Source organism: Phalacrocorax aristotelis, chromosome 7 (genome assembly GCF_949628215.1).
Source record: "Phalacrocorax aristotelis chromosome 7, bGulAri2.1, whole genome shotgun sequence".
Classification (NCBI taxonomy): Eukaryota; Metazoa; Chordata; class Aves; order Suliformes; family Phalacrocoracidae; genus Phalacrocorax; species Phalacrocorax aristotelis.
In genome coordinates, this window is record NC_134282.1 from 9,360,474 (window position 1) to 9,373,565 (window position 13,092).

The window sequence follows — 13,092 nt, forward strand, 5'->3', positions numbered from 1 at the left end:
GAGCTAATGATACCTCTGAACTTCCCAGGATACAGAATATCCTTCCCATTTTTCAGACATTATTTTTAGTAAATGGTGAGGCTTATGATTTGAAGTGTTCATTCCTCCCACATGGGTGAGTCAAATATTTATAGCTATTTCTCCAGTACTTTCAATATTTTCCATGTCTGTTTTCTGTTGGAAATGAGAGGTGAATAGACAGGCTATAGTATTTATGTTGACTTGCTTTTCCCCCCTACTTCATTTTTCTTGGGACCTTCAGTTGGGTTAAGAGTGTTATATTTTAGGCAACATCTGATAGTTTTACAATATTCCAGTGCTTGGAAGATGGAAAAAGCCATGAACACATGCATTTTCAATTTTAGACTGCTTAAATGGCATAAAAACCACTGTGGAAATAGGTACAATGCCTAGTACCTGATTCTTTTCCTACTGAAGCCAATGCCAGGCTGACTCCAACTTGAAAGGATGCAGGATCATGCCAGCAGCCAGAGATTGTGAAATTCACTCATGTTTTTACTAAGTTAGACACTTGCTTTTTACTCATTCTGCGAAAGCATCCAGTCCTACTGCCAAGTCTATTAGAGCAAGGAATTTCCCCCCTGCCTGTAAACTTGGACAAGAGGCAATGGACACATAAAGAAAAAAAAATATCCTTTTGAACTTAAGAAAAAACTTACTCTAAGGGTTGCCAAGGAAGCTGTGAAGTCTCCATCTGGGAAATAATCAAAACCTGACTGGACGAGATCCTGAGCAACTTTCTCTAGTTGACCCTGATTTAAGCAGGGCCGTTGGACTATGTGATCTCCAGAGGTCACTTCCAACCCCACCTGTTCTGTGATTGTGTAAACTCATACTTGTTTCTGTCTAGTTTGTCCTATTTCATTTAGGGAAAGGGGAATGTTTTGAATGGTGCACTTTACTCCTGTCCTAGCTCCACCTATTTTCTGTAAAGGAGAAAGACTGCTAATTATTACTAAAATCTCCTGGTTAAGGGTATCCTTATGAATCTCTCTGCTAGGCTGGAGCAGCATCTGAAGGGCAACACTGTCCTTTAGATTATCTTGGCATGTGTTAGTCCAGCAACAAACACTTTAATAGCCAGGACCAGACATCACTGCTGGCTCATTCAGAGCAGTGCGCCAGCCCTGCCAAAAAGAAATGGTAGAACAGAGAATTCTTCAGACTCCAAGCAAAGATGGTTCTTATCCACTGTCTTGTCACTTTAGAAAACGAAACAAAACAAAAAACAACCACCAAAAAAACCCCAAACCAATGAGAAATCCACATCTTGCATAAATCTGAGAAATTATTAACAGTCTACATAATATCAAACCTTGCTTTAACTGTGGAATCAGGTTGCTATATTTGTAGTCGGCATATGTTTAATCTTCCTTGCCTACTACTAGCACACAAAAATAATCATCTATCATAACATTTCTGCTGTCCAGGCTAGCCAATATTAGCTAATCAACTTTTATCAAAACTGGAAGCTTAAATACTGTACACATAACAGAAAGAACTCAGTCATGGGAACCATAGTCTTTCACTGAGGGCTTCATGCAAAATACATGTATTAAGTGTTCTCCTCAGGCATACTCTCCTCAAGAGTGTAATTTGTACATCTGAACCTCAAGACAACCATTCATTATTTGGCCGATACCACGGATCACTGAAATGTGATTTCATTATCAACCAAGCCCAGAAGCATAGTGACACATGAATTGTCCCTTCAAAGTCAGTGGGACCAATTAGGCTGGACAGAACCCTAAACACGCTCTCAGCTATTCATAAGTTGATACTTGTGCCCAAAGAAGCTTTATGGTAAGCTCATGGCTGTATGCACGGAGATATTTTTGCTCTGGAAATAATACGTGTGAGACTGATGAATATTTTGTTATTTTAATTCTAATACAAGTTAATTCATACATACACAAATACAAATATAGTATACAGAGTATACTTTTCATTAGTCCTCAGTATTGCTTTGATGAACCAGCGTCTGGGTTTTTTCCTATTCTCACGTGTTTATTCAGTTTCCTCTCACTGAAGAATGCAGAGCCTTAATCTCAATTACTTTTAATGATTAATTTTATTGTGTTACTCCTGATTGCCAGTTGTTGCTTTAATAGTTTACAAATAAAGTAATATATGCTGACATAACAACTAGTGACCTGAGGAAGATAAAGGAGAAACACAATATGCTTACCTAGGTGAAACTGATATGAGAGAGATCAAAATTCCCTATTCTCATCAGTCTGTGCTGTCTGAGCTCACGAAAATTAGCAGAGAGTATGTCAGCTTATTCAAAAAACGCTCACACGTACAAATTACATGGTATCTTCATGTGCTACGCTGCAATGGATTTCACGACCTTGGTAACATTATCAGGCAGTTACTGATATTTTAGCCTGTGTATAACCAATTGAATCTTCATTACATTTTTTCTTCTGGTCATTATTTGAAGCTTCTCTAGTAAATGTACTGTGAATTCTGTTAGTGTCTTCACTTTATGCTTTTTCAGTGGCTTGTACCTATTGCAAAATTTTGAAATTCATTGCAAAAAACTGTCACAGTATTGGTCAGTTCTGGTGTAAGGCACTACCATTTCACTTAATGTCTACTCTTAGTTATATTTCTTGCAGGACCACAATTTTCCAAAGTTAATACTTCTTGCTTTCTACGCGTATCTCTCTGTCTAACTATTCTTCTATGTCATCCTACGTGGTCTGGAAGAAGCAGCCAAATTAAAGATGAACTGCTATGAAATCCTGATTTGAAGTAATATTAAACTTGTACGTTCATCCCAGTAAGGTTATTATTAAACAGCAATAATACAGTTTATTTCTCTGGTTTAAGCACCTCACACTGCATTTTTAAAATACTGATTTATTTTTTTACACAATTATGTAATTCTGACAAACTCTTTGAACTATTTTTGAAGCTCTTTGAGCACTGGAGGCCTGAGCAGATGCCAGCTAACCATTCTGGGCTCCTGATTCATAGTGTTCTGCTTCTGGAGCCGAGAACTCACTCAGTCTAGTGGCCACCTAATCAAAGAAGTCTTCTAGGTGATTATGTCCTTACCAACACTTGCCTCCCCTTGTCATAATCTATTTCATTCAATGGTCATTTAAGTGTGGAGAAGGCCCTGCACTTCTATAGCAACTTCTACCTTAAATGCATTATACCACAGTGGGACATGGAAATCCTGGCTCAGTTAATAAATAACAATTTTAAATTCAAACTGTTCGTTCCCAACTCTGCTTAGAGCTATCCATTCTAAATCCTTTTCAGACAGATGCAGCATTTGGAGCTGACAGTTCTGTAATGGCTAGCACATCCGAACTTCATGTGTGGGCTCCCTGACCCTAACTGCTTCCTGCACTGTGAGATTTCATTGCTACAACAGTCCAATACAGCATGCAGGTTTTTAGCTGCTTCTGGAGTTGACCCTTGCTACGCAGAACACATACTAATGCTACAGATCGTAGTATGGTGAGAAGTACGTGTTCCAGTTTGACATCCTTGCTTTTGCATCTGTTTCGATCTTATCTGAGGTATAGCCCCACAGCTAAAAGTTAATTACAAAAATTATAATTTAATCAGATCACTGGTTGCCTCCCAGGACTCTCACAGTGTGGTATGTAAATACCAAGCATTAACACTTGGTAAAATTCAAACAATTATCTTTTGCTCGGTTGTAAATTTCATGTGTTCCAGGCTGGAGTGTGCAGTTCATGCACACACAGTAGTAGTTACTCACAAGAGTAGTTCCCCTGTCTGCAGTGGATCAGTTTTCACGTCCTATATAAGGACAGCAGAATGTGGATTACAGAAAAGCTCTGTGATGCAAAGTAGCTCATTTTCATGTGAGCAGAAAACATTTTCATAGAAGACATTTATAGCATTACCTTGGCATTTTACATGTTTTGAGACTGAATTCTCACCATTTCTTTTACACTTACTCTTTCACTGTTTGAACTAGACAGTTTGTTGAATGAGGGGCAGATGATAGTAAATGGGATAAATGTGTGAATACAATAAAGCTGTATTTAATGAAAAATTAAAAGAGATTATAACATTAGAACCACACTGTACATTTCTATTTTTGGGACATTTCAGTCTATCTACCTTTTTTTCTCATTTTACATTTCATAGAATTATAGAATTGTTTAGGTTGGAAAAGACCTTTAAGATCAAGTCAAGCCGTTAACCCAGCACTGCCAAGTCCACCACTAAACCATATCCTCCACCACCACGTCTACCCTTCTTTTAAATACCTCCAGGGATGGAGACTCCACCACCTCCCTGGGCAGCCTGTTCCAATGTTTGACAACCCTTTCAGGGAAGAATTTTTTTCTAATGTCCAACCTAAACTTCCTCTGGCGCAGCTTGAGGCCATTTCCTCTCGTCCTATCACTTGTTACTAGGGAGAAGAGTCCAACCCCCGCCTCGCTACAACCTCCTTTGAGGCAGCTGTAGAGAGTGATAAGGTCTCCCCTCAGCCTCCTCCAGACTAAACACCCCCAGCTCCCTCAGCCGCTCCTCATCAGACTTGTTCTCCAGACCCTGCCCCAGCTCCGTTGCCCTTCTCTGGACACGCTCCAGCACCTCAGTCTTTCTTGTAGTGAATACTGATCACTATATTTGAGGTCTAACCCCTCCAGTGCCTCACCATGATTATCTTTGTTGAATTGAGGCAATTTTGACTTTTAAAAAATGCTCCTTCTTCACCCTGTTATATAATTTTGTCAGCCTGCCATTTTTCTCCATCAATGTCCTTACTGTAATGCTTTCCTAATTTTACTTCTGTATTGAGAATCTAACATTTTGTGAGAATGTTTATTTATTCCCTTAAATATTTCATGCTGTAAATCTTTTTAACGGAAGCATGAAAGAATAAAATTATTCTGCTTAATTCATTTAGCCACTTCTTGCTAGACCTTCAGTTTACATTATGCCTTATTTCTCTAAACTTACTGCTTTTCCTTTTTGAGTTCATTCATCATCCCATGGTCTATCTGAACTTCTTTTTAACAGATCTGCATAAATATTTAGCTGAAAATGAGCATCTTCAGAGATTAAAAAAAATCAAGTAGATAACCAATTTGATCATTTTTCAAATCACAGCATGAGCTTTCATGGTGGCAGAAAACTACCTTGGAATTGTAACTAAAGGACGGTGATGACCACCTGAAATAACACTTGGACTGTGCTGATGACAATATGCAGTTATTGAGACAATGGACTGCCTTGGGGCTTCACCAATGGATGACTCCAGTAGGACTGAGGTATGGGGGCAACTAACCTAGCTACTTTGGCTACTGTCTAAAATGAGACCTAAAATTAGTAGTCCCACAGAAGTAAGGAAAGCAATATAATGACCTTTCTGCACTGTTTCTGGCATGTCTGCAAGTCTAAATGGGGCCTATGAATCAAAACCTTTTGGAAGCCTCCCACGGGTGCTATGCACCTCAGATTCCTTAACAATGGTACTTAAATTACATATACTTTTGCTTGCAAGCACATACGTTTTTCTTGCATGTTGACTGTCAAATCCTTTATGACTCCTCACCGCCTTTCCTGTGTCTCCTATTGACATACAGGGTCTCTGGCTTCTCCTAGGGCTGTCTTTTCTCTTAACTTCCAGAGGGGCCATTCCCAATGATAGATTCTATGTAGAAGTTATGAGTTCCACTTGACATGGAGATAACACACAGCTATTAGAATGTTTATGATGCTTTTCAATGGGAGGTTACCAAGGTTGAACAGAATGCAAGATGTTTGCTTAGTAAGCAAAGAGGGTGTGGGTGCTGGGAAATGATCCATACGTTAGCAATGTAGGGGTCTCCTCCTGGCTTGGAGAGGACTGCTGCAAGGGCATGAAGAACTGTTCAGCTGTTTGACCATGGAAAATGGCATGAAAGCAGAGAGCAGCGTAGAGCTGGCATAGAACCCCTTTGAAATCTATGTTGGCACAGCCAGCTAAATGCTCCTTTCTTTTGAGAAATAAGAGAGAGAGGCTGCTTCCAAGCCTAGGATCAGTCTGTATTAATGAGGTGGAGGGAGTGTTATAAAAGTAGAAGTAGATTAGGGAAAAAGAAAAAAAGGAAACCAGCACTAATTGATCTGGAGGTGAAGACAGAAAGAATAAGAAAATTATAGGTGAGGGGAAAGGGAGAGCATGGATAACTACCACTTCACATACTTCTAGAGGATATATAGGATGGAACTCAGCATTTCTCTGATGCATTTCAGTAGCCTCCTAGTCAAGTTCAGACCAGGATGTAAACTAAGAATTTTTTATGCAGTTGTTACTGCAGGATGAAGTTAGCTTGTCAGACTATAAAATCTGGATTTTTTTTTTCTGGACAAGAAGATTAATATTGCATCTCCTCAAAGAGTAGCACGGCATCTTTAATGGCTATCAGTGGTCAGGACTTTATTTTAATGTACCTTCTTTAAGGACATAGCCTCTGTTTGAATTCTGACTTGGAGGTGGGTGTGAGGAAAAGCCCTCTTCTGATTCACTTAAAGCACTTCCTGAAGCTGGAGGCATTCTTTGGAGAGTCTGTTTCTAAGTTTTAAACTAGCCGGACCCTGATGACTTTGTAAGGTCTGACAATATCACATCACAAGATTTTACATTTGTAGAAGAACTATGCTAAGAAAATTATTTGGGTTAGCAGATCCCAGGCCTCAATGTGTCATACTTGTCTGCAGTTAGATAGGAACATTACATGGTGGTAATTTTGTTTAAAAATATATAAATTAATTTAAAAGGTATATATTTTCAGTCTTACCTGATTTTATACATTCTGATGTTTTGCAAACCCCATCTAAAAGAGAATACAATAATATTCTTAATTCTTTACTGAATGTCAAGATAATAAAACCTACTGTAAAGTTAATATTTATAGGATCAGGCTCTAAAAATACCATCATCTTCATCCCTTTAGGGCCATTCAGTGCTAGTCACTCATGACGTAGAATTTTTGTACTCATCAGAGGAAAATGTCCTATCAATCAATTAGAGGTGGTCAAGATTTTATTTTTATAACGAAGAAGAAATTTAGAGAAAAATAACACGTGGACTGAAGACAGTTGCAAAGTCAGTTTGAATTCTGCAATATCTTACAATGACAAGAAGACTTGGAAGGAATTACATGAAAATCCTGAGACATTCACTCCAAAGTCTTCTAAACAAAATACAAGGTTCAGGAACATGAAAATGTTTCCTTTTGAGACTTTAGAAATAAAACATTTTTTTATTTTTCATTTCAGAATGGCATTTTTCCATTCCATAATTGAACTAGGCTATAATAAAAAAGTTAAAACAAACTTATTAAGTACTTTAAAATGAAACAAAGTATTTCATTTCCAGTATAAGGAAACATTCCAGTTTGACCCCGAATGGAAACTTTAGCTTCTCTGTATTATCTTTTCCAAAAATTGTTAGGGTATTTACCCCTGAATGGAATTACTTTCAAATATTTTGGTATGGCTGCTGAATCAGAAAACCTTAGTATGACTACACTCACTACGGGTCCTTGCTGCAACAGCCTGTATAAGGAAACAGTAGGATTTTCACACATATTCAGGAATGTGGAGGAAGCACTGCAGTTTGGTTTTCTTCAGCAGTGTTCTATTCTGCAGAGGTTTTTTCTTACTGAAGCGTAATTGCAAACAGAAGTATTGCTAAGTCAAAACAAGCAGATGTTTTGTGTTTACCACAACTTTGTGTGAACAAATGAATTTATAGTGTCCCTGTTGGAAAAAAGCAGTTTTGTGCCAGCGTCCAGCAATAAGTGTGGATGCAGCTTTACATTTCAGATAATTGTGTCCTACTGTCTAGTGACATACATATGAAATTTCATTATGAGGTAGCAGCTATTAATCATCTAATTTTATACACTGGGTAAGTACAATTTTCTATTATCAGGCAAATAATTCTGAGCTGACCTCATTATTTTATTTTCTGAATGTTTTATGTAGTGCAGCTGTATATACCTTGCAACACAGCCTTTTCTAATACACTATTTTAATATAACGCAACTTCCTTTTTTTTACTATATACTAACAACTGGATTCTATTTATTAAAGCATTTTTTCATAATTTCTTAAAATACCTTTATATTAATATGTATTTGTACATTCAAATACATTTTAAGTGTACTCACCATCATATCTTACATACAGAATTATCATTACGATCGCTACAATAGCCAGCAGAAGTGCTACAACAGCTAGCCCTATTTCCAGGCGACTCCATCGCAGTTTCTTCTTTGGTTTTGGAGTATTCATTTCAGTTATATCCATCTGGCTTTCTGACTTGCCCATAACCCAGCGTCTGAAAGGGAAAAGGGAAAATTCACTGGAGGACTTACACTGAGCCATACATCTTGAAACTGGCTCCTCAACTGCACAGTGACAAAGATGTTTCCTGGGTTAGTTTTCAAATTATTTGTAACACTACCAGAATGTCAGTCATGAAATTAAAAGTTCTCTCCTCATGCGCACACACACACACAAGTACGTACCATGCGCTACTTATCAGAGAACAGAAAAGCAGCCTTCCTTCACACAAAGATGCCACCAAATCGAAAAGAAACGCGAACAAACCCAAGCCTATTTTTAAAACATATCCGTGTGGTTTGATCTTGTATGATGGTACAGGAGTTCACAAGCAAGCAAATAGCAAGTGTCCCTGCTTGAATAAAAATTAACCTAATCTGCTAATCACTTATCTAATGCCAAGGGTCAAAATATACCATTGTGCTTCGCTGTCATTCCTTGAAATATTATGTAAGCAATTCTTGACTACAGCTTTACAGCTGTCTCTAAAACCAGAAAAAAATAAAAAGAATCAGTTTCTGCTGGGAGCCTGTTAAATTCACACTGAAGATAGTAAGTCTTCACAGTAATTTTTAAAGAAGTGCGACCAAGTCCTCTCTTTTGAGGTTAGAACACTGTAAATTAGGAGTAACTACAACACATACATGCAAAACTGGTGGGAGTGTGATCAGACTCACGCTCACTCATGGCATGTGTATGCAACAGTAGATTTTAAGATTGTATTCCTGTCTCTCCTTAGAGGTAACTCAGCCACCTTTTGCAGTACTGCTCTTCTACAATTATATGCTCTTTCTTCATTGGCTCCCATTTATTTAGGGCCAGACTTTCCTCTGCTGATAGAGGTTCAAATTCCTATACATACAGCAACGCATTTCTCAGCATTTCACAATGAAGACTCAAGTTTCTATTCACATCATTTCCTGGGGATCTTTACATCCATAGATAGAGTACACACGCCTTCCATTCCATGGGGAAGAATATGAGGGTTCCACTGGGATAAATAATGGAAACATCTACATTCACCAGACCCCTCACAAGAAGGTCAACCAGTGGTGCAGGTCAGGGCATTCAAGTCATAGAATCATAGAATTATTAAGTTTGGAAAAGACAGAGATCAAGTCCAACCATCAAGCCAACACCCCCAGGCCTCCTAAACCATGCCCTGAAGTGCCACAGCTACATGTTTTTTGAATGCCCCCAGGGATGGTGACTCCACAACCTCTCTGGGCAGCCTGTTGTATTCATCACACTGTTTTTCCCCCACTTCCTGTAAGTCATTGTAACAGCAGAAAGGGAACCCTTCTCAGTTCCTGCATCCATTCAAGTCTAAGAACATAATTATTTTAAACTGGTTCGACTGTATCACTGACTTATATTCATCTTTGTCTCCTCAAGCTGCTACAATCTTTCAGATATCTAGTCTTTGCTTTTCTTCTGGACCTTCTGTTTCTGCCCGACCCCTGTTCCGTAGTTTCCAGTAATGTCTTCCTCTCTTTGATGTTCACCTCACCTAGAATGCTAGCTCCTCCACCGCAAAAACATGTCATTGAAGTGTCTGTGTTTATTAACAATATAAAGGTGTCAGATAACTCAGTATTATGGACCTGAGTAAGCAGGGATTTTGTGTTCCACATGTTTACACAATACCAGTCTCAGTGGATCCTTGGACACTATCACACTAACACTGTTTTTCTACACGAATGAGAGAACATCTTATCTCAGTGTGTCCCATCTCCCCTTTTGTCTCTACTCCCTGGATGTCAAGATGCATGAAGTGACTGGCAGTGCCAGAATCACAGGTCTTCTGTAGCTCAGGAGGCTGGAATCCCACAAGGTTGGCCCAGCCTCCGTCTTTCCAAACCCATAGGGACCATTACAACTGCTTAAATTTTCCTTATGAGCGCTATTTTTCTCTGAAGAGTAGGCTTTTGGTCAAATCAGCAAGTGGTTTCTGAGGCACAAGACTGAAATCCCCCAGAACTATGTAAAAGAAACAGCTACATAGAGAAATTTGACCTGCATTAACTGTGAGCCATAAATTCATAGACGATATAAAGCAAATTATCCATTACACCTTTCTCAATTCCAGTTATTTATTATTAACATTATATTTAAAGTGTTATTTATATTGACTAAATACTGACCAGTCCCCAGAATCCTCTGAATACTTGCAGCCCAATTTAAGAAATGATGCTTATCTTCTGACTCCGACGGTGTCTTTAGAGCACTGAAAACGAAGTTCATTATAGCAGCAAGAAACACTGCACCTTTCATGTGCAAATATGTTCCTAACAGTCAGCTAAGTTTTTCCAAGTGAGTTAATCTTTCTGTTCCTGCAGAGGTGTTCCTCAGGTTTAAAGGCATCCCACTGACTGATTTTTTACTTCTAGTTATTTAGAGAACTTACCTCATCTGCATTAACGAACACCAGGTAAAAGCTTCTTTATATGCTAATTGCAAGGGTAGCAGAAGTATAATTTAAGGGGAGATAAGCCTAGGTATTACGGTTTTCTTACGTTTCTCTTAGCGCTTCTGTGATCCCCTCTGCTTTGCTTACTAAAGCTCCGATTAAGATCTAAGAACTCTTAGATAAAGCAGAGCTGAAATTACTTGACTGATCCTGGTCTAGGGGGCACAGGGAGTGAATGCATCAGCTTTTCTCTTTGGGATGTGTATGTTAAAAACCGGCTCGTGGATTACTTGGTTCTCAGTGTGGTCTCCACAGAAAATGCAGCGCGTCACACGAGCACCCGCGTAGCACGTACTGTGCAGACGAGCCGCCCCCAGGCTCGGTGCGAGCTGCACGCGGCCCGCAGGACCCCCGGAGCACGGCGGGGGCCCGGCAGCGCCCCTCTGCCGCCCCTGCGAACGGCCCCAAGCGCGCGGGCTCGCGCGCCGCTGTGTGGCGCCGCGCGACAGGCCCGCCCGGGGCGGGAGGGGCCGGGCCGGGGCGGGACGGGACGGGACCGGACGGGACGGGAGGGCGCTCGGCGCCCGCCGTAGCTGCGGAGCGCTGGGCGGCTCGGGCCCGCCGTGCCCGATCCCGTCCCGCAGCGCGCCCCGACGGCACGCCGCCCCGCCACCCAACTTCTCGGTGGCCGGAGCGCGCACGCTGCGGGGGAAGCTCCTAACTTAGGGAAGGTCAGAAATTCCCGCAGGGAAGCCGCGCGGGGACCCGTCCTGCCGCCGCGCCCGCCCCGCTCCCGCCGGCCCCCGGCCCCGCACTCACCGGCTGGCGCTCGGAGGGGTCCGGCCTCGGAGCCGCCACACATATCCCCGGGCGGCGCCGGGCGGAGGCGGCGCGGTGCGCCCCGGGCCGGCGGGGCAGCCCCCGCGGGTCCCAGGGGAGGGCGGCGCGCAGGCTAGGCTGGCGGGGCGGTGGGCGGCCGCCGGCGGGGCTCAGGGCTCGGCCCGCCCGCGGGCGGCGGCAGGGGCGCTGGGCGCCGGCATGGCCAGGACATCAAATCCCGCGTCGCTCCCCGCGCCGGCTCCGCGCCGCTGCAGAGCGAAGCTGCCGGCAGTCAAAGGAGCCCTTGTCTGCCGGACGAGCAGTTCTCCGGGTGACCTGAAGGCTTCTTCCTCTTCGCGGTCATACAAATGCGATGGGGCGGGAAACAAACAAACAAGTCCCCCCCGCCCCGACAGCGACAAACCACGCTCTTCACCTCGCAAAGCCTCCCCCGGCGCTCAGGGGAGAGGGAAGGAGCTGCCGCCGGGAGACGGGCGGTGGAGAGGAGCCTTATGTCCGACAGAGCTGCCCCGTCCCCGGCTCGGGACCGCGGGCTCGGGGGGCAGCCCTGCCTGCCGCGCTGCCGCCGAGGGCACCGAGGCCGTACGCGGAGCACAGCTGAGCCTGAGAGCGGGAGCAGCCTCCGCCTTCCCTCTTCCTCCGGCTTTTCATGTCTTTCCAGTCAGTTCAAGAGAAGGAAAGAGATGATGCACGGGGAAGGTTAGCGGCTGCATGTCTGCAGTGCTTGGTGCCTGTTTCCATGCAGACTCGTTGCCTTCGTCAAATTAATGCGGTCACATACCCTCTGCAAGATCTTATGTCCTCATTCACTGAGTGATTTCTTCTCAGGAGGGAGACAGCTGTGAATTCTTGCACAGAGAGGCAGCTTCGAGCTCTACCATAAGATTTCACAGCCAACCAAATATCAAAAGATATTTGTGTCATTCGTACTAAGTTTCATTCTTACTAACAAATTGGCAAGCATCAGAAGGAGGAAAATGAGTTGCTGTCATTCCTCTCGCTCAGACCAGGTATCACACTCTGCTGCCTTCCTAAAAGCACCTTTATTACCTCTAAGGCAGAACAGCAGCTGAAATTTCTGAGATCTTTTGTTGCCAGCTGCACACACTAACATGTCTGCTGCTTGAGAGGGGCAACCTTCCTCCTCTCTACGAAAGGTGGAAACTGAATACTGACTTCTTTATGGAACTGCCCAGCAAACGATCCGCAGAGCAGATGCAATGAAGGGGGGAGGCTGATAAGGAATTAACTGAGTGTTAGCTGTAAAAATGAAGCATTTTTGCAAAATTAACATCTGAAGAAGGAGCAAGAACAAATAAGGTTCTATTGACTGAAAAGGCAATAGAAGTACCAAAAATAGCCAAGAAAAACATTTTAAAAAGTCTAGAGAACAAAAATACTGCACTTTCTTCCAGGCGGGAGTGGGGAAAATGCTGATTATATCCTTTCCAGAATCAGTGTTCAAATTAATATAAATACCTCAC

The 13,092-nt window shown here is 42.3% G+C and overlaps 1 protein-coding gene across 3 annotated transcripts in view; it reads right to left on the bottom strand.

The window, feature by feature from the left end:
* Positions 1-11,753, bottom strand: part of MME (membrane metalloendopeptidase) — a 49,467-nt gene extending 37,714 nt beyond the window's left edge. The window contains exons 1-3 of one of the 3 annotated variants that reach the window (XM_075098640.1): positions 11,588-11,753; positions 8,184-8,353; positions 6,807-6,842 (exon numbers count right to left, since the gene is read on the bottom strand). In XM_075098640.1, coding sequence (XP_074954741.1) covers positions 6,807-6,842; positions 8,184-8,343 — 196 coding nt within the window. In that variant the 5' untranslated portion in view covers positions 8,344-8,353; positions 11,588-11,753. Of the gene's footprint in view, positions 1-6,806; positions 6,843-8,183; positions 8,354-8,543; positions 8,631-11,058; positions 11,152-11,587 lie in introns of those variants that run through there. The other 2 variants (XM_075098639.1, XM_075098638.1) reach the window with 2 other exon arrangements.
* Between the last annotated feature and the right edge of the window lie 1,339 nt (positions 11,754-13,092).